Below are 25,593 nucleotides of genomic sequence, written 5' to 3' on the forward strand. Positions count from 1 at the left end.
CAACCACTAAGCCACCCAGGCATCCCTGGAGACTTCCTTTTTTTAAAAAAAGAAATGTTACCTGTACATGTACAAAATGTATATATTAATTTCATCTTAATTTCTGCTTACCCAGATCCGCACTGTGTACATCTTTCCCACGAAGGATCACCAAGTTAGCAATGGAAGTGTTAAAATGAAGCTCCCTGTTGAGAGACACTTTACCAAGAGTAGGAAGTCCTGGTAAAGGAGGCCGTACCTGCCAATTAATACCTGCCAAAGGAAAAAAAAAAAGCAATAGGCTTTATAAATAGCTCTGAGCAAGAAGAGAAAAATATATTATAGTATGTTTATTTTACATAAATTTTTATTTAGTAAGTAAAAGTTGCTTTTTTCTACTAAATGTTTAAAAATTCTTATCTGGTTTACCTGAAATGATTCCAACTATCCAGTCCTGAGAAAGGCATAAATTATTCTTTGTAGAGTATTAAATGACGGTGATAGATACATACAATGGAATTCTCTTCACCAAAAAAACAGAAATTACTGATAAATGTAACAAACAACATGGATAAATCTCAAAAGTGTTATGCTAAGTGAAACAAGCTTGACTCAAAAAATTATGTATCATATGATTCCATTTATAGGACATTCCAGAAAAGGCAAAACCGTAAGAAAAAAATTCAGATCAGTAGTTCCTGGGGGCTGCAGTTGAGGGGAAAAGAGTGCCTACAGATGAGTATGAATGATGATCCTCCATCATTTTGGGTTGATGGAAATCCTCTATCTCAATTGTAATGGAGGTTACACATTATAGAAGTTTGCTAAAATTCATAGAACCATACACCTAAAAAGGGTGAACCTTACTCTATATGCCTGTGCAAACAAACAGGACACATACAAAAATGTTAGGGATGTACAAACACAAAGCAAAAAGTTTGAAAACTGACCAGTCATATGGAAATATGAAGAAAATCCTCTTAAAGTATATGTCAGATAGGGATAAAATTCAGCACAGAGTAACAGACTGATTTTCAGCAAAAATAGAAACACAAGAAACCAAAAATGTTTGCATGCTGAATTCAATAATAAGACAAGCCAATTTAAAAGTCAAAAAAGATGTTTGAATGGAAATTTTACTGAAAAAAGATAAATAAATCCAACAAGCACATGAAAAGATGCTCAACATCTTTTGCATTAGGAAAATGCAAACTGAAACCACAAGGAGACACTACTTCACACCCATCAGAAAGGCTATAATCAAGAAGACTAACAATGTCAGGTGTTAGCACAGATGTGGTGAAGCTGAAACCCTCTTAAACTATGAGAATATAAAATATTGCAGCCACTTTGGAAGGAGTATAGCAGTTCTACAAAATGATAAACACAGACTCATCCTTTGACCCACCATTACCACTTATAGGTGTATAACCAATAGACTGAAAACGTATGTCCACACAAAGACTGAATACAATGTACACAGCAGCAGTATTCATAATAGACACAAAGTGAAAACAAGCTAAATGTCCACCAGCTGTTGGACATCTGAACAAAATGTGGTAGGGCCACATAATGAAATACTACTACTCAGCAATACAAAAGAATGAACTACTGATACATCCTATGACATGGATGAATTTCAAAGACATTAAGTGAAAAAAGGTCAGACACAAAAGACTGTATGTTGTATCATTCAATTTACATATGTCCAAAATAGGAAAATCTATAGAAAAAGAAAACATACAAGTGGTTGTATGACACTAGGAATAAAAAATGGGAATTGCCTTAAAATGAACACAAGGATCTTTTTGAAGTGATGGACATGTTCTACAATTAGCTTATGATAACAGTTGTATAACTATGAAAATTTACTAAAAAATCACTAGATTGTACTCTTATCATAGGTGAAGGCTATGGTATATAAATCACCCAGCAATAAAAATTTTCAATATTTATGATATGCTGTAAAAGCAATAATTGTTAGATAATTCATCACTCTATATTAGAAATAAAAGGTAATCAACTCTATCCAAAAATTCAAAAATAAATAAATAAGTAAATAAATAAATAAGTAAATAAATAAATAAAAGGGTTTTTTTTTTTTTAAGATTTTATTTATTTATTCCCTCCATGCAGGGAGCCCGACGTGGGATTCGATCCCCAGACTCCAGGATCACACCTTGGGCCAAAGGCAGGCTCTCAATCACTAAGCCACACAGGCGTCCCACAAGTAAAATTTAAAATGAGAAGAGAAGTAACAAAAAGTAACAAAAAAGACAGTATAAGAAATAAAAACAAATCCTGGGACATCTGAGTGGCTCAGTCAGTTAAGCATCTGCCTTTGGCTCCACATTGGGCTCCCTGCTCCTCAGGGAGCCTGCTTCTCCCTCTCCCTCTGCCTGCTCCTCACTCTGATTGTGCTCTCTCTCTGCCAATAAATAAATAAAATCTTTAAAAAATAAAAATAAAAACAAATTCCAGATTGGTTAAAACTTAAATATTAAACATAAGGCTGTAAAAAATACTGGGGAATACTAAAGAATATTTTATATCTGAGGCAAGGCTCAGAATCTATAAAATAAGAAGATATATGGGTTTGCTCACATAAAAATGGAAAACCTCCATATGGAAAAATACCATACAAAAGACAAAAATGATGGACAAAAATATTTGCAATCTATGTAACAAAAATGGTATATAAATCCATAACATTGTATTTGCTTCCAAGACACCACTGATTATAAGAAAAAAATGTTGTCAAATTATGTCAATTAAATGATTCACTTAGATCATTCCATTTCATTCTTATTGAAAGAGTTCTTTTAGAGTAAATTAGGTTTAGATTTTTAAAAATCCTATCACTCTTGAGCATCCATAAAAAACACATATAACAAAATAAATTGGTTAAGGTTTTCCAAAAATGTTTTCACATTTAGTGACTTAATTACTTTTTGACTCAGCATTAATGATGCCAATTTTTTTTTTCACACATTATTATCCTCTGTCTCTCCAGAGCATTGGTGACATAGTGGGTTTTTTTTTTTTTTAAGATTTTATTTATTTATTCAGAGACACAGAATGAGAGGCAGAGACATAGGCAGAGGGAGAAGCAGGCTCCTTGTGGGGACCCCGATGTGGTACTTGATCCCTGGGCCCTCGGATCACGCCCTGAGCCAAAGGCAGACACTCAACCACTGAGCCAGGTATCCCAGTGATGTAGCATTCTTTAAGGGAATCCATGGAAACAGTAAGTTGTTGGCTCTTATACTAGCTTTGCTATCAGGTAGAGAACCATCAACGTTTGACTCCTGATTAAGGAATGTGCCTTTTTAGGATGACTGCCTCTTCACTACTCTAGTATAAAACTAAAGATTTATTTTCTGGAGAGGAGATTGAGGGTCTCTGGTCTGGAGAACCAAGGCAGAGTTAAGGATAAGGTACATACTGAAACCAGAGAGATCTACTAAAACCCATAAAAACCCCTCTTCTTTCACCAGATCACTTGGGCTTTGCCTAAACCTTCACAGCAGAATACCCAACCCAGGAGACAGGCAAAGAGAATATCCAGGATTGCAAATGTACCTTGGTTGTAGAGGGCAAAAAGTCTCGATTGAAGTAGGGCAGATGGCTTTAGGAGAGCTTGCTTGCTTGCTATTTTTTATTTTTATTATTTAAGATTTTTTAAAAAGATTTATTTATTTATGATAGACATAGAGAGAGAGAAAGAGAGGCAGAGACACAGGAGGAGGGAGAAGCAGGCTCCACGCCGGGAGCCCAACACGGGACTCGATCCCGGGACTCCAGGATCGCGCCCTTGGGCCAAAGGCAGGCGCCAAACTGCTGAGCCACCCAGGGATCCCCTTTTTTTTTTTTAGATTTTATTTATTTATTCATGAGAGACACACAGAGAGAGGCAGAGACACAGGCAGAGGGAGAAGCAGGCTCCATGCAGGGAGCTGGATGCAGGACTCAATCCCGGGATTCCAGGATCACACCTTGGGCCAAAGGCAGGCTCTCAACCGCTGAGCCACCCAGCCTCTCATCCTCTCTTTCTTTTTTAAAAAGATGTATTTATTTATTTTGAGAGAGAGAGCGTGCATGAGTGGGGGTGGGAGGGGCAGAGAGAGAATCTCAAGCAGACTCCCCGCTGTGCATGGAGCTCAACATGGGCCTCAGTCTCAGAACCCCGTGATCATGACCTGAGCCAAAATCAAGAGTCAGATGCTTAACTGACTGAGCCACCGAGGTGTTCCAAGTAGGCAACTCTTGATCTTGGGGTTGTGATATCAAGCCCCACATTGTGGGTAGAGAAAGAGAGAGAAAAAGAGAAGAAGGAAGGAAAAAAGGAAAGAAGGAAGGAAGGAAGGAAAGAAGGAAGGAAGGAAGGAAGGAAGGAAGGAAGGAAGGAAGGAAGGAAGGAAGGAAATAAATAAATTATAATGTAGCTTGGTTCAGAGAGCCAAGCCTAAAGTCATGAAAAATTATTCACAGGCCTCACACTGTAATCAAGAAACTGCCAGGATGTGCCCTGCTGAATTGTTAAGGGCCAATGACTCCTATGTGTCTTCCATTTCCCCCTTTTTAAGGAGGCTATCTACCAGTTATGCTATGCCTATCTAACCATTGTCTATTGATCAGGGGCAGGAGGAGGGTGTGAGGAACTGTACTCAAAGAACTATACTCAAACAAAAACAAAAAAATCGGGCATCCCTGGGTGGCTCAGTGGTTTGGCGCCTGCCTTCGGCCCAGAGCGTGATCCTGGAGTCCCGGGATCGAGTCCCACATCGGGCTCCCTGCATGGAGCCTGCTTCTCCCTCTGCCTGTGTCTCTGCCTCTCTCTGTCTCTGTATCTCTCATGAATAAATAAATGAAATCTTAAAAAAAAAAAATCCCCCCAAAACAAAGAGCTATACAAAAAAAAAAAAAAAAAAAGTCTCACCTGAGGAATGTAAATCTGTACCTGGACCTGGTTTTAGATGACAAGATTCTGGAATTTAACCTGATGTGCTAAAGGGCTTTGGGAGAGGTTAAGCCCATTCTGCATATGGGAAGACATGATTCAGTAGGAGGCAGAGGGTGGATAGTGGTAGCCAGCCTCCAAGATGAACTCCAATGATCCTTCCCTCCTGGTATACGACCCTTATGTGGTCTCTTCCCACATGGCATAGTGCTTAACAACCTTAACAACCTAAAGGATGACGCAGAAATGACGGCACGTGGGGATCCTAGCTGGCTCAGTTGGTGCAGCATGTGACTCTTGATCTCAGGGTCACTGAGTTTGAACCCCACATTGGGTGTAAAGATTACTTAAATAAAATTAAAACTAAAAAAAAAAAAAGAAAACAATGGTGTGTGACTTCCAAAGGTAGGTCACAAAAGACATGGTAAGTTCTCCTAGTTCCCTCTGGGAACATTCATTCCTTTCATTGCCAGGACATGTGGAAACAGATACATACCTGGCTGATGGTGATATTAATAGGGTCAATCTTCATAAGGAGCAGCCTAATATATGAGCATTTTTTTTAAAGATTGATTGATTGATTGATTGATGATAGACATAGAAAGAGAGAGAGGCAGAGACACAGGAGGAGGGAGAAGCAGGCTCCATGCAGGTAGCTCGACGTGGGACTCGATCCCAGGACTCCGGGATAGCGCCCCAGGCCAAAGGCAGGCGCTAAACTGCTGAGCCACCCAGGGATCCCCTATATGAGCATTTTTAAAGCTATTTGCCTCAACCTGGTTCATGACATAAATATATTTATTCATATATACTCAAATATATGAAAATACTTATATGTTCAAAGCTATATCTATAACTGTGAAAACATGTTGACATTCAAAGTCCTGCATGGGAAAATGACTAAGCGAACTATGGTTTATTGACCTAAGAGAGCTCAGAGCAGCTTGTCTTATACTATACCTGAGGAACACTGTGCTCCTTGAGATGTTAACAGGTATTACTAGAAAAACAGGTACCAAGGCCAAAAAATTTGGTAAGCATTCCTTTAAGATGTAACCTTTCTATTTCTCTCCAAACCTCAAACAACTATAATCTAGTGATAAAGTATATGACTAGTATGTAAAACAGAAGAAATCCATCCACTTTCATAGTATTGAAACCTAAGTTATTGTTATTTGTGGTAAAATATATGCTACTAAAAAAATCACTGGTAGTAGTGATTTCCATCCAGTTAAACATGACAGACTGAACATACCAGTCTACTATCACTCTCTCCTCAAATCAAACAGGGACTTTTTTTTTTAAGATTTTATTTATTTATTTATTTATTTATTTATTTATTTATTTATTTATTTATTTATGAGAGAGAGAGAGAGAGAGAGAGAGAGAGAGAGAGAGACCGCACACACAGACACATAGCCAGTGGAGCAGCAGGGACAGGAAGAAGCAGACTGCTCGCTGAGCAGGGAGCCCAATGTGAGGCTCGATCTCAGGACCCTGAGATCAAGATCTGAGCCGAAGGCAGAAGAAAACTGACTGAGCTACCCAGGCGCACCTTACAGGGACATTTTTAAAAGGCATAAACAAAAGAACAAGGAGGGGAAGAGAAGATAATGGGAACAACATTTTGGAAGCTGGAAAGCAAATGAATTAGTGGTGACTTCAGGGAAAGCTGAAACTTCTGCCCACAGTAAGGTCCTGAAAGCAGGCCAGGTACTTCTAAAAGAGGGGGAAATGAGAGGATTAAAGATCTACATGCCAAGTGGTGAAAGCCTTAGACGCTTCCTCTCTCCCGGCAGCAGAGTACGTGCCCCCTCCACCCCCCCACTCCTTCCTAGAAGCTGTCGCTCCAGGAAGGCTAAACCAGTGAGGTTCTGGCCTCCACCAAACTAAGTGCTGGGCCCTGCCTTCCAGGCTCTGAAGATAGAGCAGTAAACAAAACAGACAGAAATCCCTGCCCTCCTAAAGCTTACATTATACTGAGATCAATGGAAGATCCACAGTGAGGAATTCCAGAATGTTAGATACAAGAGGAAATCCTAAAAGATTTAAGAGAGAACGAAACAGGATTAGGAATCAGACTGACATGGGACTTCACAGCAACATTGGAAGCTGGAAGAGAACAGAACAATGCTTTCAAAATTCTGAGCAAAAATGACAAATAATGGCTAGAATATATATATATATATATATATATATATATATATATATATATATATATATATATTCTATATATATATATCCTGGGTCTCCAGGATCATACCCTGGGTTGTAGGTGGCGCTAAACCGCTGCGCCACCGGGGCTGCCCAAGTAAAACCTTTAAAAAGGAAAAGAAGGGACGCCTGGGTAGCTCAGCGGTTGAGCCTCTACCTTCGGCCCAGGGCATGATCCCAGGGTCCTGGGATCGAGTCCCATATCGGGCTCCCTGCATGGAGCCTGCTTCTCCCTCTGCCTGTGTCTCTGCCTCTCCTCCGGGTCTCTCATGAATAAATAAATAAAATCTTAAAAAAAATAAAGAAAAAAAAAAGAAAAAAAAAGAAAAAGAAGATGAGGTCTCCTAAAGGGATATTTCCAAACAGGTAATGAATCTGGCTCAGTTGTAAATAATATTTACCTATCAAAAGTAATATAAGCACTGAAAATTAACCTAATTCAAAAGTATGTTATAACCATATGGTAGGAAGTGGGGAGGGAGGGAGGGAGGGAGGGAGGGAGGGAGGGAGGGAGAGAGAGTGTGTGTGTGTGTACAGAGTAAGTATAAAATTCAATTCTCAATTTCATATTAGGAAGGCAATTGATGGGGATACTTGGGTGGCTCAGTGGTTGAGCATCTGCCTTTAGCCCAAGGTGTGATCCTGGAGTCCCGGGATCGAGTCCCACATCAGGCTCCCTGCATGGAACCCGCTTCTCTCTCTGCCTGAGTTTCTGCCTCTCTCTGTGTGTGTCTCTCATGAATAAATAGATAGAATCTTAAAAAAAAAAGGAAGGCAACTGATAATATCTAAACCTGAAAGGATGGCTGGGTGGCTTAGTAGTTGGGTATCTTCCTTCGGCTCAGAGCATGATCCCAGGGTCCTGGGATCAAATCCTGTATCAGGCTCCCCAGAGGGAGCCTGCATCTCCCTCTGCTCATGTCTCTGCCTCTCTGTGTCTCTCATGAATAAATAGTTTTTAAAAAATAAAAAATAAATAAACCGGAAAATAAGTAACAGCATAAGCAAGATACTTAGAAATATGGAAAGCAGTTTCATCTGGGCAGTGGGGAAGTATAAGACAGGGAACTGCTCTTTTCCTCATTATAAATTCATATTGGACAATTACTTGGCTTTTTAAAAAAAATGAGATATAATTTATATTCAATGCAATGTATGGTTATAAGGATACACTTGATGAGTTTTGACTATTTGATTTTTTAAAAGGTATGTTCATGTATTACTTTGATAAAAATAAAATAAATAAAATAGGGGCAGCTGGCTTGCGACTCGTGATCTCGGGGTAGTGAGCTTGAGCCTCATGTTGGGTGTAGAGATTACTAAAAATAAACAAACAAACAAACTTTAAAAAAAATGTCATGCTCCTCTGAATTTTTTTCACTTTGGGAAATGAAACTGTAAAGTGATTAAGAAGCCCTCCTGGGATGTCTTAGTGGGTTTTTGTAGGAGCTTCTCTGACCAGAAGAAGGCACCATTATTTCGACTGGCCCAAGCAAGTTTATACTGAGAATTCCAGTACAGGCACCTTTCCCAGGTTGTGGCTTGCATATTTTTAAAATACCCCTTACCTTCTTCCATTTTTGAATTAGAAATGAGCATCTGTCTCAGATGTTTGAGGAGGCCAGCCCAAGTAAACGTGCTGTATGTCAGTGAGTTCTCAGACATTTGAGGAATGTTACGAATACCCAGCATCTTGAATTCAGGATGGGGAACTAAATTCTCCATTAAGTCTCCTGTAAAGAAAAAAATCTGAACTAAACTTTTAAAAAATATATATTTTTAAAAAGATTTTATTTATTTGACACAGAGAGAAAAAGCACACAAGCAGGAAGAGAGGCAGAGGGAGAAGCAGGCTCCCTGCTGAGCAGAGAATCCTAAGCAGGGCTCAATCCCAGGACCCCGAGATCATGACCTGAGCCAAAGACAGACCCCTTAACCGACTGAGCCACCCTGAACTAGACTTAAATTCCATGTTTCCATTAGCTCATATACAACTATGGTTTGATGGTTTGGGGGCCAAACATATTTTCTCCTCCAAGGCCAAATTGCTTAAAATAAAAAATGTAAATAAAAATTTGGAAACAATGTCTATGTCAGATCACATATTTTGGCCCCTATTTTAGCATGAGTGAAAAAAGACAGTTTGCCAAAAAGGAAACAAGAATTTAGAAACTAAGAAACTGGAAACATGAATAAAATATTTAGCTACACTTCAGGAAAACAGAGTAAGCATGAGAGCTAATATGCTTTTATCATCATTCTATAGTCACTAAATATTCCTTTTTTTTTTAAGATTTATTTATTTATTCATTCAGAGAGAGCGAAGAGAGAGGCAGAGACACAGGCAGAGGGAGAAACAGGCTCCATGCAGGAAGCCCGATGTGGGACTCGATCCTGGGTCTCCAGGATCACACCCCAGGCTGCAGGCGGCGCTAAACCACTGAGCCACGGGGGCTGCCCAGTCACTAAATATCCCTTTAGAAATTTTCCTAGGGGCGCATGGGTGGCTCAGCTGGTTAAACATCTGCCTTCAGCTCAGGTCACAATCCCAGAGTCCTAGGACTGAGCCCCACATTGAGCTCCCTGCTCCACGGAGTCTCCCTCTGCCTCTTCCCTTGCTCGTGCTTGATCTCTCTCAAATAAGTAAATAAAATATTTTTTTTTAAGAAATTTTCCTAGCTCTCTTATTTTATCTAGTTAAATGATAATTAGAATCTTTTAAATCAAATGCTACTAGGGAAAAAGACAAGATTAGTGATTCCTGAAGACAAGAATATGCCTATCTTTAGAAACTTATATTTGTAATGAAACAGGATTATGGAGAAAGGCTAATTTGTTCTGCACTCAGAGCTGTTTTATATATTCATAGAAAAAAACTAGAGGTGAGAGAAAAATATATTACTATAACAACATGAAATGTAAATTTTATAACAGTACAAACTCATATCCTATATCCTAAGGAAAAGCAGATTTTGACACAAACATCTACAAAGTGCTGCACAAATTGATCTTATGGCTAATGGAGTTTCCTCTAAACATAAGAGTTTTTTTTTGTAAAATACCTAGAGTTGAATTTATTGCATAGCACAAATAAATAACAGTCAACAAACATAGCCTGAGTACAAATACATGAATTATTAACTGTCATAATCTGCTTTTATCTCTAGCCTTCTTGTTCACCTACTCTCATTTTAACCATTCTGGGACCTTGTTGAGATCCTGTTATGGACTAAAGGTTTGTTCCCCCCTCAAATTCATATATGCAAATCCTAACCCCTGAGGTGATGGTATGGTAAGGGTGGAGCCCTCATAAATGGGATTAGTGCCTTTATAAAAGGGGCCCTACAGAGCTCTCTAGCTCTTCCTACCATGTGAGGACGCAATGAGAAGATGGTCATCTGAGAACCAGGAAACAGGCCCTTACCAGACTACTACCAGTGCCTTGATCTTAGACTTTCCAGCCTCCAGAACCATGAGAAATAAATTTATATGTTTATATAAGTCACCTAGTATATAGCACTTTGGTGACAGCAGACACTTTTTTATATATGTTTATATAAGTCACCTAGTATATAGCACTTTGGTGACAGCAGCTTAAATGGACTAAGACAAACTAATCCATGGACCTCCTGACTTCTCAGTCCATTAGTATTCCCCTTGCTTCACTTCTCTTCTTACCCAGTTACCTGCCCTTGTCTCTTCATCAAATCTTTCTAGTGAAAATCCAATCTTGGATCAGCCCTACTCCTCACATTCTCTGTGCCTGTTAAAGTACAGCTGTAGAAAGTCACCCCATATCACAGATTGGACCACTCAGAATTTAGATGTCAAACACCGATGCCCACCAATGCTGATGCTTTGTGGTAAAGGTGCCATCTCCTCAAACACCTGAGTGGAGCCATGTGGATATCTTGGGTCACTCGGGGCAGAGACTCTGGAGCACAACAGACATATCTGAGAAACACCATGGAGGCCAATGTGGCGGGAAGAGAGTGAGTAACAGGATATAAAATCAAGAAAGCAGTGGGAAGCCAGGCAAAGCAGTCTTACATGTGATTCCAAGAATACTGGCTTTAACTCTGGGTAAGATGGGAAACCTCTTAAAGGTTTTTTTTTTTAATAGATTTTATTTATTTATTCATGAGAGAGACAGAGAGAGGCAGAGACACAGGCAGAGGGAGAAGCAGGCTTCATGCAGGAAACCTGACGTGGGACTCGATCCTGGGTCTCCAGGATCACGCCCTGGGCTGAAAGCAGCGCTAAACCACTGAGCCACCCGGGCTGCCCCTCTTAAAGGTTTTGAGTAGGAGAATAACAGGATCCAATAGGATTTAACCTTTTAGACAAGTAAAGTCAGAGTTCAGTCTGGTCATTATACTTAAGAAAAGGCCATCCCACAGGATGGCAAAGGTTGAAGTGGGAAGACCAGGTAAGCTATCCTCCAGCTAACTTCTCATATGACATTTCCATTTAGATATGGCAAAGGCACTTCACACTCAAGATGTCTAAGACCCACCGCTTTCCCTACCCTGTACTGTGCTCCACAAACCAGATCCTTTTTCACTGTTCCCAACTCTAGTAAATAGGGTCTAGTGAACAATCTACACTGTTATGTAAACCAGGGCCCCTTGAATTATGCTCTGTACCACCCTTTCTGTTATTTTTCAGATCTAATCCATCACCTAGATCTTTGCATTTTACCCCACCCCCAATCTCTCCCAAATCCATCCTCTTTAGCTCTATTTGTTTAGTCCCACTTAGCAAGGACTGATTATATGAGAGGTACTGTTCTGAGGACAAGGGACATAGTGATGAGCAAGGCTGACAAGGCCTTGCCATCAGAGAGCCTGTATTCTAGTAGTTAGAAAAAAAGAATAAAAATGGTAATAAATGAACAGAAGATATCAGAGAATAATAAAAGCTGGGAAGGAAACAAACGAGATGATATTATAGACACTCATCATGAAAAGCCATATTAAGGAACTCACAGCGACCTGAGACTGGAAAAATGGAAGGGAAGTAGCTTTGAAAACATTCCCGGTCAAAGGAGCAGGAAGTTGATGGGGACTGCAAGAACAGACACCCTGGTGAGAATGAGCTGGGCTGTAGGACAAGTAATGAGGCTCCTGAGGCTGTGCTGGTGAATGAGGGAGAATGACAAGAGAGAAGGGAATCTAGAAGACAGAAGATGAACCACATACAACTGAGGCAATGGTAGACTTTACTGCAAGAAATCTGGACCTAAGATTTAAGAATCCCCCCCCCCCCCGCCGGAGGCTTCTTAGAGCCCTGGATCTAAGGTTTTAAAACTGAGCAACTGAGGGAGTGAAAAAGAAACAAGCTTATATGTTTTAGACATATTATGTAGAAGATGACCACAAAATGTATACAGACAGATATCATGCAGAAAGGCTGCTGGATATAGAAACCTGGAGCTCAGGGAATTGGTTGGAATTGGAGATAAACCAGTAGGTTAGAGAATACAAATGGTGTTTAGAATCATGGAACTGAGCCAGTTATTAGAGAGAAGGTCCAAGACTAGCATTTCGAGCTTGGGAACTGGCCAGAAGAGGAGGAAAGAAAGGAATAAAAGAAGTAGTCAGTGAGATAGAAGGGAAATCAGGAGAGGGAGGTCACAAAAAACAAAGGGAAGATTTGGAAGACAAAGGTCAACCATGCCAATTTCTACTGATAGGCTGATAGAAATGAGGACAGCGAAGTGTCACTGAATCTGGCAATGTGGACATGCTTGTGACTTGTAAAAAGCAATTTCAGAAGAGTGGTAGGGGAGAAACTAGGGCAGAGTGGGTTGATGAGCAAAGAAATGAGGAAGACCAGAGGATAGCAAGGACAGACACCCCTTGCATTGTTCTAAAGAATAACAGAGAAATGGGTTCAATCACTAGAGGTGAGGTCAAAGGAGAGTATTTTTAGTGTGAGAGCTGCCAGAGAGTAGATGTAATGGCAGCAATCCAGGAAAGATGCATGGAAGGACAAAAGATGAGTAAAGAATTAAGTCGGGGATCCATGGATGGCTCAGCAGTTTAGTGCCACCTTCAGCTCAGGGCCTGATCCTGAAGACCGGGGATCGAGTCCCACATTGGCCTCCCTGCATGGAGCCTGCTTCTCCCTCTGCCTGTGTCTCTGCCTCTCTCTCTCTCTGTCTCTCATGAATAAATAAATAAGGAGCCCGATGTGGGACTTGATCCCCGGTCTTCAGGATCAGGCCCTGAGCTGAAGGCAGCACTAAACCACTGAGCCACACACGCTGCCCAAATAAAATCTTTAAAAAAAAAAAAAAAAGTCCCTGAGAAAGTACAGGGAATGGGACCCAGAAGCCAAGCAAGATTGGCTTTTGATAGGAACAGGACACTTCTCCCACTGTGATACCAGGTGAAATGCAAAGGTGAGCCCAGACAGCAAAGTAAGGTTTGCAAATATAGTGAGGCTGTAGAGAGAGCTCCTGTGTGGTTAAATACCTTTACTTTCTCAGTAAGGTCCAGTGAGGAATGACTAGATTAGCCTGCAGACTCAGCCTCCAATCAGCTATGCACAGGCAGTCCAGTGGATTTTTCAAAAGTAAAAGTGATTATGTCACCAACCTGCTTAAAACCTTCCAGCAGCTTTCCCCCATTCTTTGGGAAAGGCCTCTCAACAGCTCACGAAGACCTGCAAGGCCTGTCCCTGCTTACCACTTTAGCCTCAGATTTCAGCCACCCACCCCTTAACACCATTCTCTGTGCTCCAGTGCCACTGGACTTCTCTTTGTTGGACGTGCCAGGCTTCCTTCTGCTGCAAGGCCTCTGTACATGCTATTACCTCTGCACGTGCTACTGGCTCCTCCCTCCCTTGGGCCAGTCATCTCCGAGTCCTTGTCCAGCTCTCGGCTCAAGTGTTATGTCCTCAGGGCAGCCTTTTCTGTCCCCTTCAGCCTAAGTTTGATTCCTTTGTGACACATTCTCTTGAAACTGTACTTCTATCCTTTGGAGCACTTAACTCAATTTCTTTTTTTTTTTTTTTTCTTAACTCAGTTTTTAATTATATGTTCTTGGTGTGCTTTATTTGCTTAATGTTTCTCTTTCACATTTCACAGTGAACACAATGCCTGCATTGGCTCCCACTGGATCCCCAACATTTAGCATAGTGATTGGCATATAGCAGGAAGTCAAGAAATATTGGTTGAGTAAACAGATGTGCAATATGGTAAGTACTATGACATAAACAGAAATTAAGAAGACACGGGTCTAAGGAAGCTGAAAATGAGTGGGACTACATAATATGTACATGACAGTATTCCCCTCTAAGGAAACACATGGTGTTAGTTTACAGTGGTAGCATCTGGGAAAGGGTGAGGAGGACACTTATTTTTGATTGCATATTCTTTTGCACTCCTTGAATAGGTGTGTGTGTGTGTGTGTGTGTGTGTGTGTTACTTATTTGTTTTTAATTTGAGAGAGAGAGAGAGAGAGAGAGAACAAGAGAGAGTGTGAGCACGAGCAGGGGGGAGAGGCAGACAGAGAGTGAGAAGCGGACTCCCTGCTGAGCAGGGAACCTGATGCGGGGCTCAATCCCAGGACCCTAGGATCATGACCTAAGCCAAAGCCAGACACTTAGCCAACTGACCCACCTAGATATCCCCGTGTGTTACTTTTAAAGATAAGCAAACACACTTTAAAAATAAAGGTACAAAATACTAAGTGACACAAAAGAGATAGAGAATGTCATAAAGTTCAGAGAAAAGAGGGTTAGGTTAAGGCCTTGGTAGGAAAGCTTTATAGAAAAATCATCACTTGAATTGGACACTGAAGGACAAGTAAAGTTTCAAAAGAGGTGATGAAGGGAAGGAGGAAGCGATTACTAAGGAGAAAGAACACTAAGCAAAGGGTTTAGGGCTGGAAAGACAGACTGAAGAAAGACAGTGGAGATAGGATGAAAAGTAGGTGGGGATCCATGCAGAGGCGGCAGTAGGTAATGAAGCCAGAAAGTTAGGGTTCAGGGTATTAGGTGGAGGCCAGGCTAAGGAATTCTGACAAATCTGGGCACAGGATGAACATGAAAGTACAAGTATTAGATCTGTGCATTGGGGAGGCTCTTTTGCAATCAGTGTGCAAGATGGATATAGGGGGAAGAGGCAGGCAACAGGAAGGAATGCAGGGTTAGGACCACCTTTTAAGACAGCAATGTCAATTTTATGTTATCTCTGTTTTTATGAAAGAGAGAGAGAATAGAAAGAGGCTAGTTTGCTTTGTATTCAGGGAGAGTATGCAGTATTTGTTGAGAGATACTGACAACCTGAGCCAATGTCAGATAGACTGGGAAGGAGGGGAAGAAGGTAGGCAGATGGCAGGGATGGCACCAACAGGTCTGGACATACTAATGAGATATGAAGACAGGGAGAAAAATCCAGGTGATAGAAATTGAGGAAGAGGGAGCTGGGGAGATAGGGCAGGGAAAAAAGATGGATCCATTTAGAACAATCTAAATTTAAAGAAGCAGGAGGCAATTAAGAAAGTTGAGATAGGCAATTATTTGGGAAGGAGATTAGTACTGAGGAGAGTCTACATTGTAGAGTCATTTGCATCTAGAAGATTTACTTTATTTATTTATTTATTTTTAAAATTTTATTTATTTATTCATGAGAGACAGAGAGAGAGAGGCAGAGACATAGGCAGAGAGAGAAGCAGGCTCCATGCAGGGAGCCTGATGTGGGACTCGATTCTGGGATTCCAAGATCACGCCCTGGGCCAAAGGCAGGCGCTTACCTGCTAAGCCACCCAGGCATCCCTCATCTAGAAGATTTAAATTGATAAGGCACCACTTGACAAATAAGCTAAAAAAAGAATGATGGGTTTCTTTATGGGGTAATGAAAATGGTTGCACAACTCTGTGAATATGCTTAAAATAGAACTGTATACTTTAAATGAGTGAATTGTATGGTATATGAATTATATGTCAAAGTTGCTGTAAAAAAAAAAAAAGTTGCTGTAAAAGGGCGGCCTGGCGTGGCTCAGCGGTTTAGCGCTGCCTTCGGCCCAGGGTGTGATCCTAGAGACCCGGGATCGAGTCCCGTGTCGGGCTCCCTGCATGGAGCCTGCTTCTCCCTCTGCCTGCTTCTGGACAGAGAGGAGGACCCAGTGGGGAATAACGTTGAGGTGTTCAGAACATAAGACTTTCCTACAAATTATGTACAAAAGGACAAATACCTAATGGATTTCTTCTGTAGTGACATGAACCTTCCACAGAATAAGTAGGCTGAAACACACTTCCCAACTGATGCGCAAGGACTTGGTTTATATCACTAAAGGAGATCTGCTTGATGTTCATCAGTTTCGCACAGATCTTATGAACGGCATCATTTTCATGAACAAGTAGGGCATCTGAAGATCGGTATAAGTGAGAAAGAGTCAAAACGGAGTTGTAGTTCTGAACAATAACCTGGAGAGAAAGGGGTCAGAAAAAAAGAAAGGCAAGAGAAAAGAGCAGTTAGGAGGGTAGATTCTAAAAGCATCCTGCCTGGGTTCAAATCCCAGGTCTGTCACTTTCTAGCTGTATGATTTGGGATGAATCATGTAATCTCTCCATGCTTCAGTGTTCTCACTTGTACAGCGGGGATAAAATTCTACTAGTTAAAAAAAAAAATTCTACTAGTTCCTAGAGTTGTAAGGATTAATGATAGAATGCAAGTAAAGCACTTAGAACAGTGTCCTATATATAGTAAAGTCTCAATAAATAGTGACTATTGCTATCACACTTTCTTCTACAGGATTTCCTATAGTACTTAACTCACTTCTGTTTTATTATTTTTCTTACAAGGCTGATCAACAGGAAATTGTCCTATATAGAAATTTCCTCCAAATGGAAAGAAAGATAAATTCTTGGAAGGTTGGCAGTGGCATGATGAACCCCAACATGATGTCAAGGTCCGTCTTTTACATGCTATAGTCACCAGGACTAACCCAGGAATGGGTTCCTGAGAGAAGTTGCACAATTGTCTTCTTCAGAATTTTTTTTTTAAGGTTTTATTTATTTATTTATTTATTTATTTATTTATGATAGACAGAGAGAGAGAGAGAGAGAGAGGCAGAGACACAGGAGGAGGGAGAAGCAGGCTCCCTGTGGGGAGCCTGATGTGGAACTTGATCCCGAGATACCAGGAGCATACCCTGAGCCAAAGGCAGGTGCTCAACCACTGAGCCACCCAGGTGCCCCTTCTTTGGAATTTTTTAAAACAAGGACACCTCATGTGTTTGGAAAAGTTTAATCAAAGTTGAATGAATTGTTCACAAAAGTGCCATATTATATAGTGAATGACTCCTGATGTAGTAACTTGACATTCCAAAGAAAGGGGGAGATCAATTTTTTACCTATATTTATTTCACTGCAAATACAAAATATAAATTTTTCTCTCTTCTTTTAAGATTTTATTTATTTATTCACGAGAGAGAGAGAGAGAGAGGCAGAGACACAGGCAGAGGGAGAAGCAGGCTCCATGCAGGGAGCCTGCTGTGGGATTCGAATCTGGGTCTCCAGGATCAGGCCCTGGACTGAAGGTGGCGCTAAACCTCTGAGCCACCCGGGCTGCCCCTAAATTTTCTCTTTTTTTAGAAGTTTTATTTATTTAAGTAATCTCTACACCCCTGTGGGGCTTGAACTCATAACCCTGAGATCAATAGTCATGTGCTTTTCTGACTGAGCCAGCCAGGCACCCTCAAAATATAAAATTTTCAATTAATATATTCATACCTCACCAGTTCCATAAGGCCATATAATCTGATTCATTTTCAAAGAGTTTGAGTACTGATCTTGTAAATTCTGTGTGACGAAGGCTCCTAGCCCTGATCCTGTGCCCCCAGCCATACTCATTATGATGAAAAAACCACTCAAAGAGTCACATTTCTCTACTTCCTTCTGGATGAGGTTCATTATAGATTCTTCGTGCCTGGGTCCATGAACAGAGTAACTATGCAACACAAAAGAAACAAACACAAACACCTTTGTTTACTCAGAAAGAGGCAATGCAGAGAGGAAGATATAGGATAGATAAGGTTTTTTAAACCCATGGATGTGAATTAACTCTCATGAGAGATACAGGTACCTTGATAGATTAAATTTAAAATTTAAAATATACAAGTTAAATATATTTAAGAGGTGAATAGGACTGCTGGGTACAGAAAATTCTCTTTTCTAGGCCATTCCTATAGTTGAAGACTTCAATACCAGGTTGTTCTGCAAGTTTATGGTACAAAATAATATTCAATATTCATAATAATACTCCTACAGCAGTGGTTCTCAAACTTGGCTGCACATTAGAATCACTGAGGGAAGCTTTAAAAAAATCCCAAGATCCAGGCTTCACCATAAACCACTTAAATCAGAATTTCTGGAAGTAAGACTCAGGCATTAGAATTTTCCAAAGAACCCCAGGATGTACTACTGCCTTGCTGTGTTCCCTATTTGCTAGAATACCTGCCAGATAAAGATAAAGATATTATTTTGATAATAAGTTAGTTGGCAGAATGACGAGGAAGAAGTGGAAACCCCTGCTGCAAGAGAGCTTTGGTTTTATCATTACCTGGACCTGAAGCACAGACATGTATGAAATGGAATGAAGAAGTTCTTCTGGTAAAGTCACCCTCTAAATTTTAAAATAGCAATTTCAAGATTATATGCTTGGTATATAAACAGTATAGCTGTAACTATGCTGTCCAGGTAGCTGTATCTAAACTAAAAATCATGAGGAATTACTCTTACCCATAGGCCCAGTTGTTTCCAGAACCTTCTTTTTGACAGAAGCACGAATGCTGGGCATATTTCCATTGGCCAGACTGGGCAGCCTTTGATAGTGTTTGATTGATAACTTTTGGTTCCATATCAACAAGGACAGCCCGGGCAATTGGAACTAGAGGGAAGAAAAAGACCAAAAGAAAAATATTTCATATATCTTATTTGGGTTATTTCAGAGTACAAATTTATAGGTAAAAAGAAAAAAAAAGAAAAAGAAATCCAAAAGTTGAGGATAAAAATTTTTTTTTAAGATTTTATTTATTTATTCATGAGAGACACAGAGAGAGAGGCAGAGACACAGGCAGAGGGAGACAAAAGTTGAGGATAGAAAGATCTGTCATATTGCTTAGAAATTTTTTTTTTTTGGCTTAGAAATTAAAGTGGGCAGCAGCAAGTCTATGCAGATAGTTCATAATGCCTAGCATTCTGCTAAGCAGGATGAATCAATGTGGGCTAAAATGATCACTGGGTCAGGTCTACAAACATCTGTTGAGAGCTTACAATGTGCCATATACTGTGCTGGGAACACAGAGATGGACAACATCAATCTAGCCCTAGAAGGACTAGTGGAAGAGATAAAACTTACTCACAGTATGATGTGATATGATCCACGATGAATCCACATTAATAGAGTAGCACATTCAGATGTATGAAATACCATGGGTACAACAAGCTGCTCACGATAGTTGAAGCAGAAGATGGAGAAGGAGGGGGTAGGTGGAAGAAGTTATGAATGGGTATGGAAAGCAGGCAGGGCTCAGATCTGAAGAAATTCTGTTATTCAGTGCTAAAAAGCTTAAAATTTTTTTCTTTAAGATAATGTGAAACCACTGAAAATGTTAAGTAGGTGAGGAGTAGTCAGATGACTTATATTATTTTTAATTTATTATTTAAGTAATTTCTATACCCAATGTGGGGCTTGAACTCCTGAGATCAAGAGATGCATGTTCTACCAACTGAGCCAGCCAGGTGCCCCATCAGATGACTTTCTAAATACAGCAGTGTGGAGAATAGATACGATAGACTTACAAGAGTCAAGGCAGGGAAACTAGAGGACCTGAAACAATACAGGTAAGAGAGGACAAGAGCCAGAACTAAGCCAATGACAGTGAAGATGGAAAGAGAAGAGATATGTAGGAAGTAAATTAAGCAGATCATTATGTTTGACAGTATGTGGGCAGTAAGAGTCCAACTTCTAAAGGAAAGATAATGAATGCCCTAGGGTATGGAGATGTTGAGCTTGAGGTACACATGGGAATGCAGATGCGGATGTCCACTAATCAGTCTGTAGCCTGGAAGAGAAGCTAGGCTACAGATTTGAGTCATTAGCGTCAAAGAAGTAGCAAATCACAAGAGTAACTGAAATTGCCCAAAGAGAAATATATGAGTGAGGACAGAGGAGAGAGAGCTTAAGATGCAACCGCTGGAGAAGAAAAGTTCAGAGACTAAGGAGGAGTGTTTTTTTTTTTTTTAAGATTTTATCTATTTATTCATTAGAGAGAGAGAGAGAGAGAGAGAGAGAGAGAGAGAGAGAGAGGGAGGCAGAGACACAGGCAGAGGGAGAAGCAGGCCCCATGCAGGGAGCCCGATGTGGGACTCGATCTTAGGACCCCAGGATCAGGCCCTGGGCCGAAGGCAGGCACCGAACCACTGAGCCACCCAAGGATCCCCTAAGGAGGAGTTTTAAGGAGGAAGTTTTATAGTTAATATTATAAAATCCAGAAGAGAAGTTAAGTGAACTGGGAAAAGAAAAACAGTCACTGGATCTTGTGATAAGAAGATTACTAGGATTTTTTTTTTTTTTTAAAGAGAGGGAGGCAGGGAAAGGAAGAGGGAGAGGGAGAGAATCTTAACCAGGTTCCATGCCCAGCATAGAGCTTGATCTCACCACCTGAGATCATGACCTGAGCTGAAATCAAGAGTTGAATGCTTAACTGACTGAGCCACCCAGGCACCCCACTAGGATCTGTTCTTTGAGCACTTTTTTTTTTTTCTTTGAGCACTTCAATTGGGTGTAGGGCTAAAACAGGACTGAAGTTAGTTAAAGAGGTTCTCCTTTGAGAATCTTAGATGGGAAGGTAAAGAGATAAGAAGGAAAAAGAAAAGCTTGGGGTGCCTGGCTGGCTCAGTCGGTTAAGCATCCAACTTAAGGACACTTAATCTCGGGGTTATGAATTCCAGCCCTATATTGGGGTAGAGGTTACCTAAAGAAAAATTGCAAAGCTTATTCCAAATCTTTGGACTCTGTACCACCCCACAGTGCCTACATCCCCAAGGGAATAAATCTCAAAAAAAAAAAAAATTAAAAAGCTGTAGTCATAAGTTGTTTGGTCAGTTTTATTTGTACTTATTTTTTAAAAGATTTTATTTATTTATTTGACAGAGACAGAGAGAGAGCACAAGCAGGCAGAGCGGCAGGCAGAGGGAGAGGGAGAAGCAGACTCCCCACTGAGCAGGGAGCCTAATGCCAGGCTTGATCCCAGAATCCCGGGACCATGACCTGAGCCAAAGGCAGACAGCTAACTGACTGAGCCACCCATGTGCCCCTATTTGGCTGGTTTTAGATTGGTGAGATCTGAGCATGCTCATGTGCTGAGGGGAAGTTGCCACTGGAGAGGCAAAGGTTGTTAACATATAAAGAAGGGCAGAGAGCAAAGTCATTCCCTATTAAAATGTGAAGAAATGGGGTTCAGACACCATGTGGAAGAATGGCCTTGAAGAGGAGTCAGAGTACAGGAGAGGACTATAGATGGATCACACATACCTCCATTTTCCTCCTCACTAAAGAATCTTTCTTTGGAAGATGCTTGATATGTCTCATTTTCTCGTTTAGAGCAGAGTCCTTGGGGACAGTGTGAGTCACTATACAGAGCATCAAATACTTCAAAACCAATCTGATTGCCACACTGACCAAGTTGCACTGTTACTACTGACATGCTGAGATGCAAAGTAGACCTATTCCCTCAAAAAAGTAAGCAACCTGTAATAGAAAAACATAGGCTTTCAGAACCATTACAGTACTAATAAACAAAGAACAAATAAAATGTCATATGTACATAGATTAAAAAATTAATTTTAAAATGCCATATAACATGTTATAGATTTAACAGGTATGTTGTCTAAGCAGCTAATCATTCAAGGAAGTTGTTTTCTTTCTCTATGTAGTTTTGGGATTTGGAATTTACTGTACCCAGATGCATTCATAGACAGCTCAATAGTTACTGAAATCTGATTTGTATCTACTCTGTCCCTAAGCATGCATTTTTAAAAAAGATATTTATTTTACTTATTCATGAGAGACACACAGAGAGAGGCAGAGACATAGAGAGAAGCAGGCTCCTCACAGAAAGCCGATGTGGGACTTGATCCCAGGACCCTGGGGATGGCGACCTGAGCCAAAGGCAGGCGCTCAACTGCTGAGCCACGCAGGTGTGCCCCTAAGCATGCATTTAAAACAAAACAAAACAAAACAAAATGAATGTTAGTTGAAGCAATTCCTAGTACGTACTTTACACTACTGGGACACACAAAACGCATAAGTTAGCTCAAAAATTGCACATTTAGGGGATCCCTGGGTGGCTCAGCGGTTTAGCGCCTGCCTTTGACCCAGGGCGTGATCCTGGAGTCCCAGGATCGAGTCCCGCATCGGGCCCTCTGCCTATGTCTCTGCCCCTCTCTCTCTATGTCTATCAAGAATAAGCAAATAAAATCTTTAAAAAAAGAAAAAAGAATTGTACATTTAATTAACCTTAATTCTCTCTCTTCTAAATAATGACTTTCTTTCTCTACTGATCACCTTCTGCCTGGTAACTACAATAACATAAGAAAGACTGCATTTAGCTTAGGCAGAGAGCAAGGGAGACAAAGCTTGGAAAGAGAGGGTCAGATGAAATAGGAGAGCAAGTCTTCACCACTTTTAACAACGAAATGAGACAATTTTTGGTAAAGACCTCACACCAGGTTTATGCAGCACTGGAAAGAGCAATGCTCTTCGAGCCACACTGTACTTTTAATTTTCAAACAACCCTGCAAACTAGGTATTCTCATTTTATAGATAAGGAAACTGAGGTTCTGAAAGGTAAGTTTCTCCCTTTCCCCACCAGTCCCAGAGGCTCCCCATAAACCCCACTCACTGACAGACCCAAAACCAGCCGTTTCCGCTCTGTTCAAACTTCAGAGGGCCAACCCCCTCATTATGCGCATGCTCACTTTCAATACCAAAAAAAGCTGTGGAGAACGAATGCGCATGTTCACAAACGAAGAGTTTTGTTGTGGGTTCCCCCCACCCCCCGCCCCATTCAGAAAGGTTAATTACGCATGTTCAATTTCAATTTATCAACTCCAGACACGGTACGCATGCTCATTGTCCATCAAACGCTTTGGCCGACAATGCGCATGATCTAGCTGCCATAAGAGGCTTCGACTGGGGTTCTGCGCATGTTTCTGCCAGCACCCGGTTCCAGGCGATAGCTCTACGCATGTTCATTGCCCACAGTTAGGCTTCACAGAACCTTGTACGCATGCTCTAGCGCTGAACTTGAGGAGCCAGTCTAGGGCCTAGGCGCAGACGCACTGAGCCCAAGCAGCCGGTGATGGCGGCAGCAGCGGCGGTGGCTGCAGCGGGTCCGGGCCCATGAGGCGACGACGGAGGCGGGACGGCTTTTACCCAGCGCCGGACTTCCGAGACAGGGAAGCTGAGGACATGGCAGGAGTGTTTGACATAGACCTGGACCAGCCAGAGGACGCGGGCTCTGAGGATGAGCTGGAGGAGGGGGTGAGGCCCGGGGTCCCGGGGGGCCCGAGGTGACAGGGCCGGGGCGGCGGCGCGGGCCCTGGAAGCCCGGCGCGTCCGAGAGCGCGGAGATCCGGGCGGGCGCGAGTAGTCTCCAGGAGGAGCGTAGGCGCCGCGCGGTCCCAGGCGGGGGAGCGGGCGGGGCGGACCTGGCACTAGGTGTGAGGCCGCTGCGGGGCTCGCAGTGCAGGTCGCGCCGGTAGCCCCAGATCAGCGCAGCCCGGAGCAGTCTATTCGTGGAGGCAGCGAGAAGGGGTGCGTGGTGGATTCCTCGAGCTGTTGAACTTCGGTGTGGCGGGGCGCGAGGGGTGTAAGCGCGTGTTGGGGGGAGGGGGACTGCGCTTTCTGGGCGTCCCTGAAGTGCAGGTGAAGTGCGGAAGGGTTTCCCTTGGAGTATAAGATTTCATATATTAAATCTTCAGACCTCCCACAACCACCTCTCTTCTCGGCCTGTCGCTTCTCTCCTAGGAAGCGCTCAGCTGTTAGAAGTGACAGCTGAAAACTTCTGTCGGGAGTAGCGCTGCCGCTGCTGTTACAGCCACCAGGAGTTTTATTTCGGGAGCAAGGGGGCTCTGCTGCATCTTCCAGGGTTTGTTTGTTTGCTTTTTTTTTTTTTTTAACCCCCCTTCCGTGTGATTTTTTTTTTTTGTAAGCACTTAAAACGACACACGGTATTTGTAACTTTTCCCCTAGTTGAAGATGTCTACATTTTTTCGAAATACTTTGTGTAATTTTGGGGTGGAAAAAAACCAGCGTTGACAGCTGTGATTTGGCTTGCCAAAAATAAATTGCTTGAACTGAGACTTGTGAATGGTGGTGTGAGGGCTTTCCTTGCTGTAATTTAGGGTACTAAATTTAGAATTGTTTTTTCCTAATACATAGCTTGGTTTTACCATTGCTGTCTTAATAGTTTGTTATTCTTTATGGAATAAAGAATATTCTTTTTTCAAGGTAAATTTATTGAAAAATCAGAAATTGCGCTTGAAGTTCAAAAATACTGCTGTCGTACTACATCACTGATTGTGGGCAAATGATCATCAGTGATAACCTCATGATAATTTAGGTTCTGAATCCCACTGTCTAGGTTAATACATGAGTTAAGGACGGGTGTCAGATATTTGCTCTATGTAAGGGGCTTCCCTTTTCCTCACCTGATTTTCTCTTCTGGAAAGTAAGTTGTGCCCTGTTTGTTGCTAGATCCAGGTACTATAAATAAAGAGCTTTGGATATTTTAAGAAACTAAGTGGGCTGAAATAATATTATCCTTTTCATAATCAAATGAGTCTAAATAAAAATCACCTAGTGTGTAAGGTAAGTATTGAGATGTGTACTTTTTAATATGTTTGCCTATGGAATTCCAGTTAGCCTTTTAGTGGAATACCTGATACACTACATACAATTTGAAACAAATATGGAATTACTTTCACTATGTATTGCATACTCTCATTAACTATATTGGCTCCATATGGCAGTGGCTTTGGAGCAGGGCAGGAGAGAAAGCTGGATAATTCAGGAGACATTAAAGCACTTGGAAGTAAAACACTGAATTAAGATTTCTTTTAAGAACTGGGACCTCCTTGGGCGCCTGGGTGGCTTAGCTGTTGAGTGTCTGCCTTCCGCTTAGGTTGTAATCCCGGGGTCCTGAGATTGAGTTCCACATTGGGCTCCCTGCATGGAGCCTGCTTCTCCCTCTGCCTAAGTCTCTGTGTCTCGTGAATAAATAAATAAAACCTTTAAAAAAAAAAAAAAAAAAAAAGAACTGGGCCCTCCTTGAGATGTATTTTTCACCTACTCATGTACATTCATTTTGCTGGCAAATGCAAGCAAACAGGTTTTTGAGAGTCTGTGGAAGAGGAGGCCAGAG

The 25,593-nt window shown here is 41.4% G+C and overlaps 2 protein-coding genes across 11 annotated transcripts in view; one reads left to right on the top strand and one right to left on the bottom strand.

The window, feature by feature from the left end:
- The window catches only part of TUBD1 (tubulin delta 1), a 44,001-nt gene extending 20,727 nt beyond the window's left edge, over nt 1-23,274 (bottom strand). For 3 of the 6 annotated variants that reach the window (XM_055327337.1, XM_055327345.1, XM_055327301.1), the window contains exons 1-7: nt 23,079-23,174; nt 21,702-21,917; nt 18,905-19,052; nt 17,897-18,113; nt 16,357-16,588; nt 8,722-8,886; nt 112-252 (exon numbers count right to left, since the gene is read on the bottom strand). In XM_055327337.1, coding sequence (XP_055183312.1) covers nt 112-252; nt 8,722-8,886; nt 16,357-16,588; nt 17,897-18,113; nt 18,905-19,052; nt 21,702-21,873 — 1,075 coding nt within the window. In that variant the 5' untranslated portion in view covers nt 21,874-21,917; nt 23,079-23,174. Of the gene's footprint in view, nt 1-111; nt 253-8,721; nt 8,887-16,356; nt 16,589-17,896; nt 18,114-18,904; nt 19,053-21,701; nt 21,918-22,281; nt 22,377-23,070; nt 23,175-23,252 lie in introns of those variants that run through there. The other 3 variants (XM_055327329.1, XM_055327311.1, XM_055327320.1) reach the window with 3 other exon arrangements.
- Nucleotides 23,275-23,512: 238 nt separating this feature from the next.
- RPS6KB1 (ribosomal protein S6 kinase B1) overlaps nt 23,513-25,593 on the top strand; it is a 39,778-nt gene continuing 37,697 nt past the window's right edge. For 3 of the 5 annotated variants that reach the window (XM_055327417.1, XM_055327421.1, XM_055327430.1), the window contains exon 1: nt 23,513-23,711. In XM_055327417.1, coding sequence (XP_055183392.1) covers nt 23,571-23,711 — 141 coding nt within the window. In that variant the 5' untranslated portion in view covers nt 23,513-23,570. Of the gene's footprint in view, nt 23,712-24,210; nt 24,319-25,593 lie in introns of those variants that run through there. The other 2 variants (XM_055327398.1, XM_055327406.1) reach the window with 2 other exon arrangements.

The sequence above is a fragment of the Nyctereutes procyonoides genome, unplaced genomic scaffold (genome assembly GCF_905146905.1).
Source record: "Nyctereutes procyonoides isolate TBG_1078 unplaced genomic scaffold, NYPRO_anot_genome, whole genome shotgun sequence".
Classification (NCBI taxonomy): Eukaryota; Metazoa; Chordata; class Mammalia; order Carnivora; family Canidae; genus Nyctereutes; species Nyctereutes procyonoides.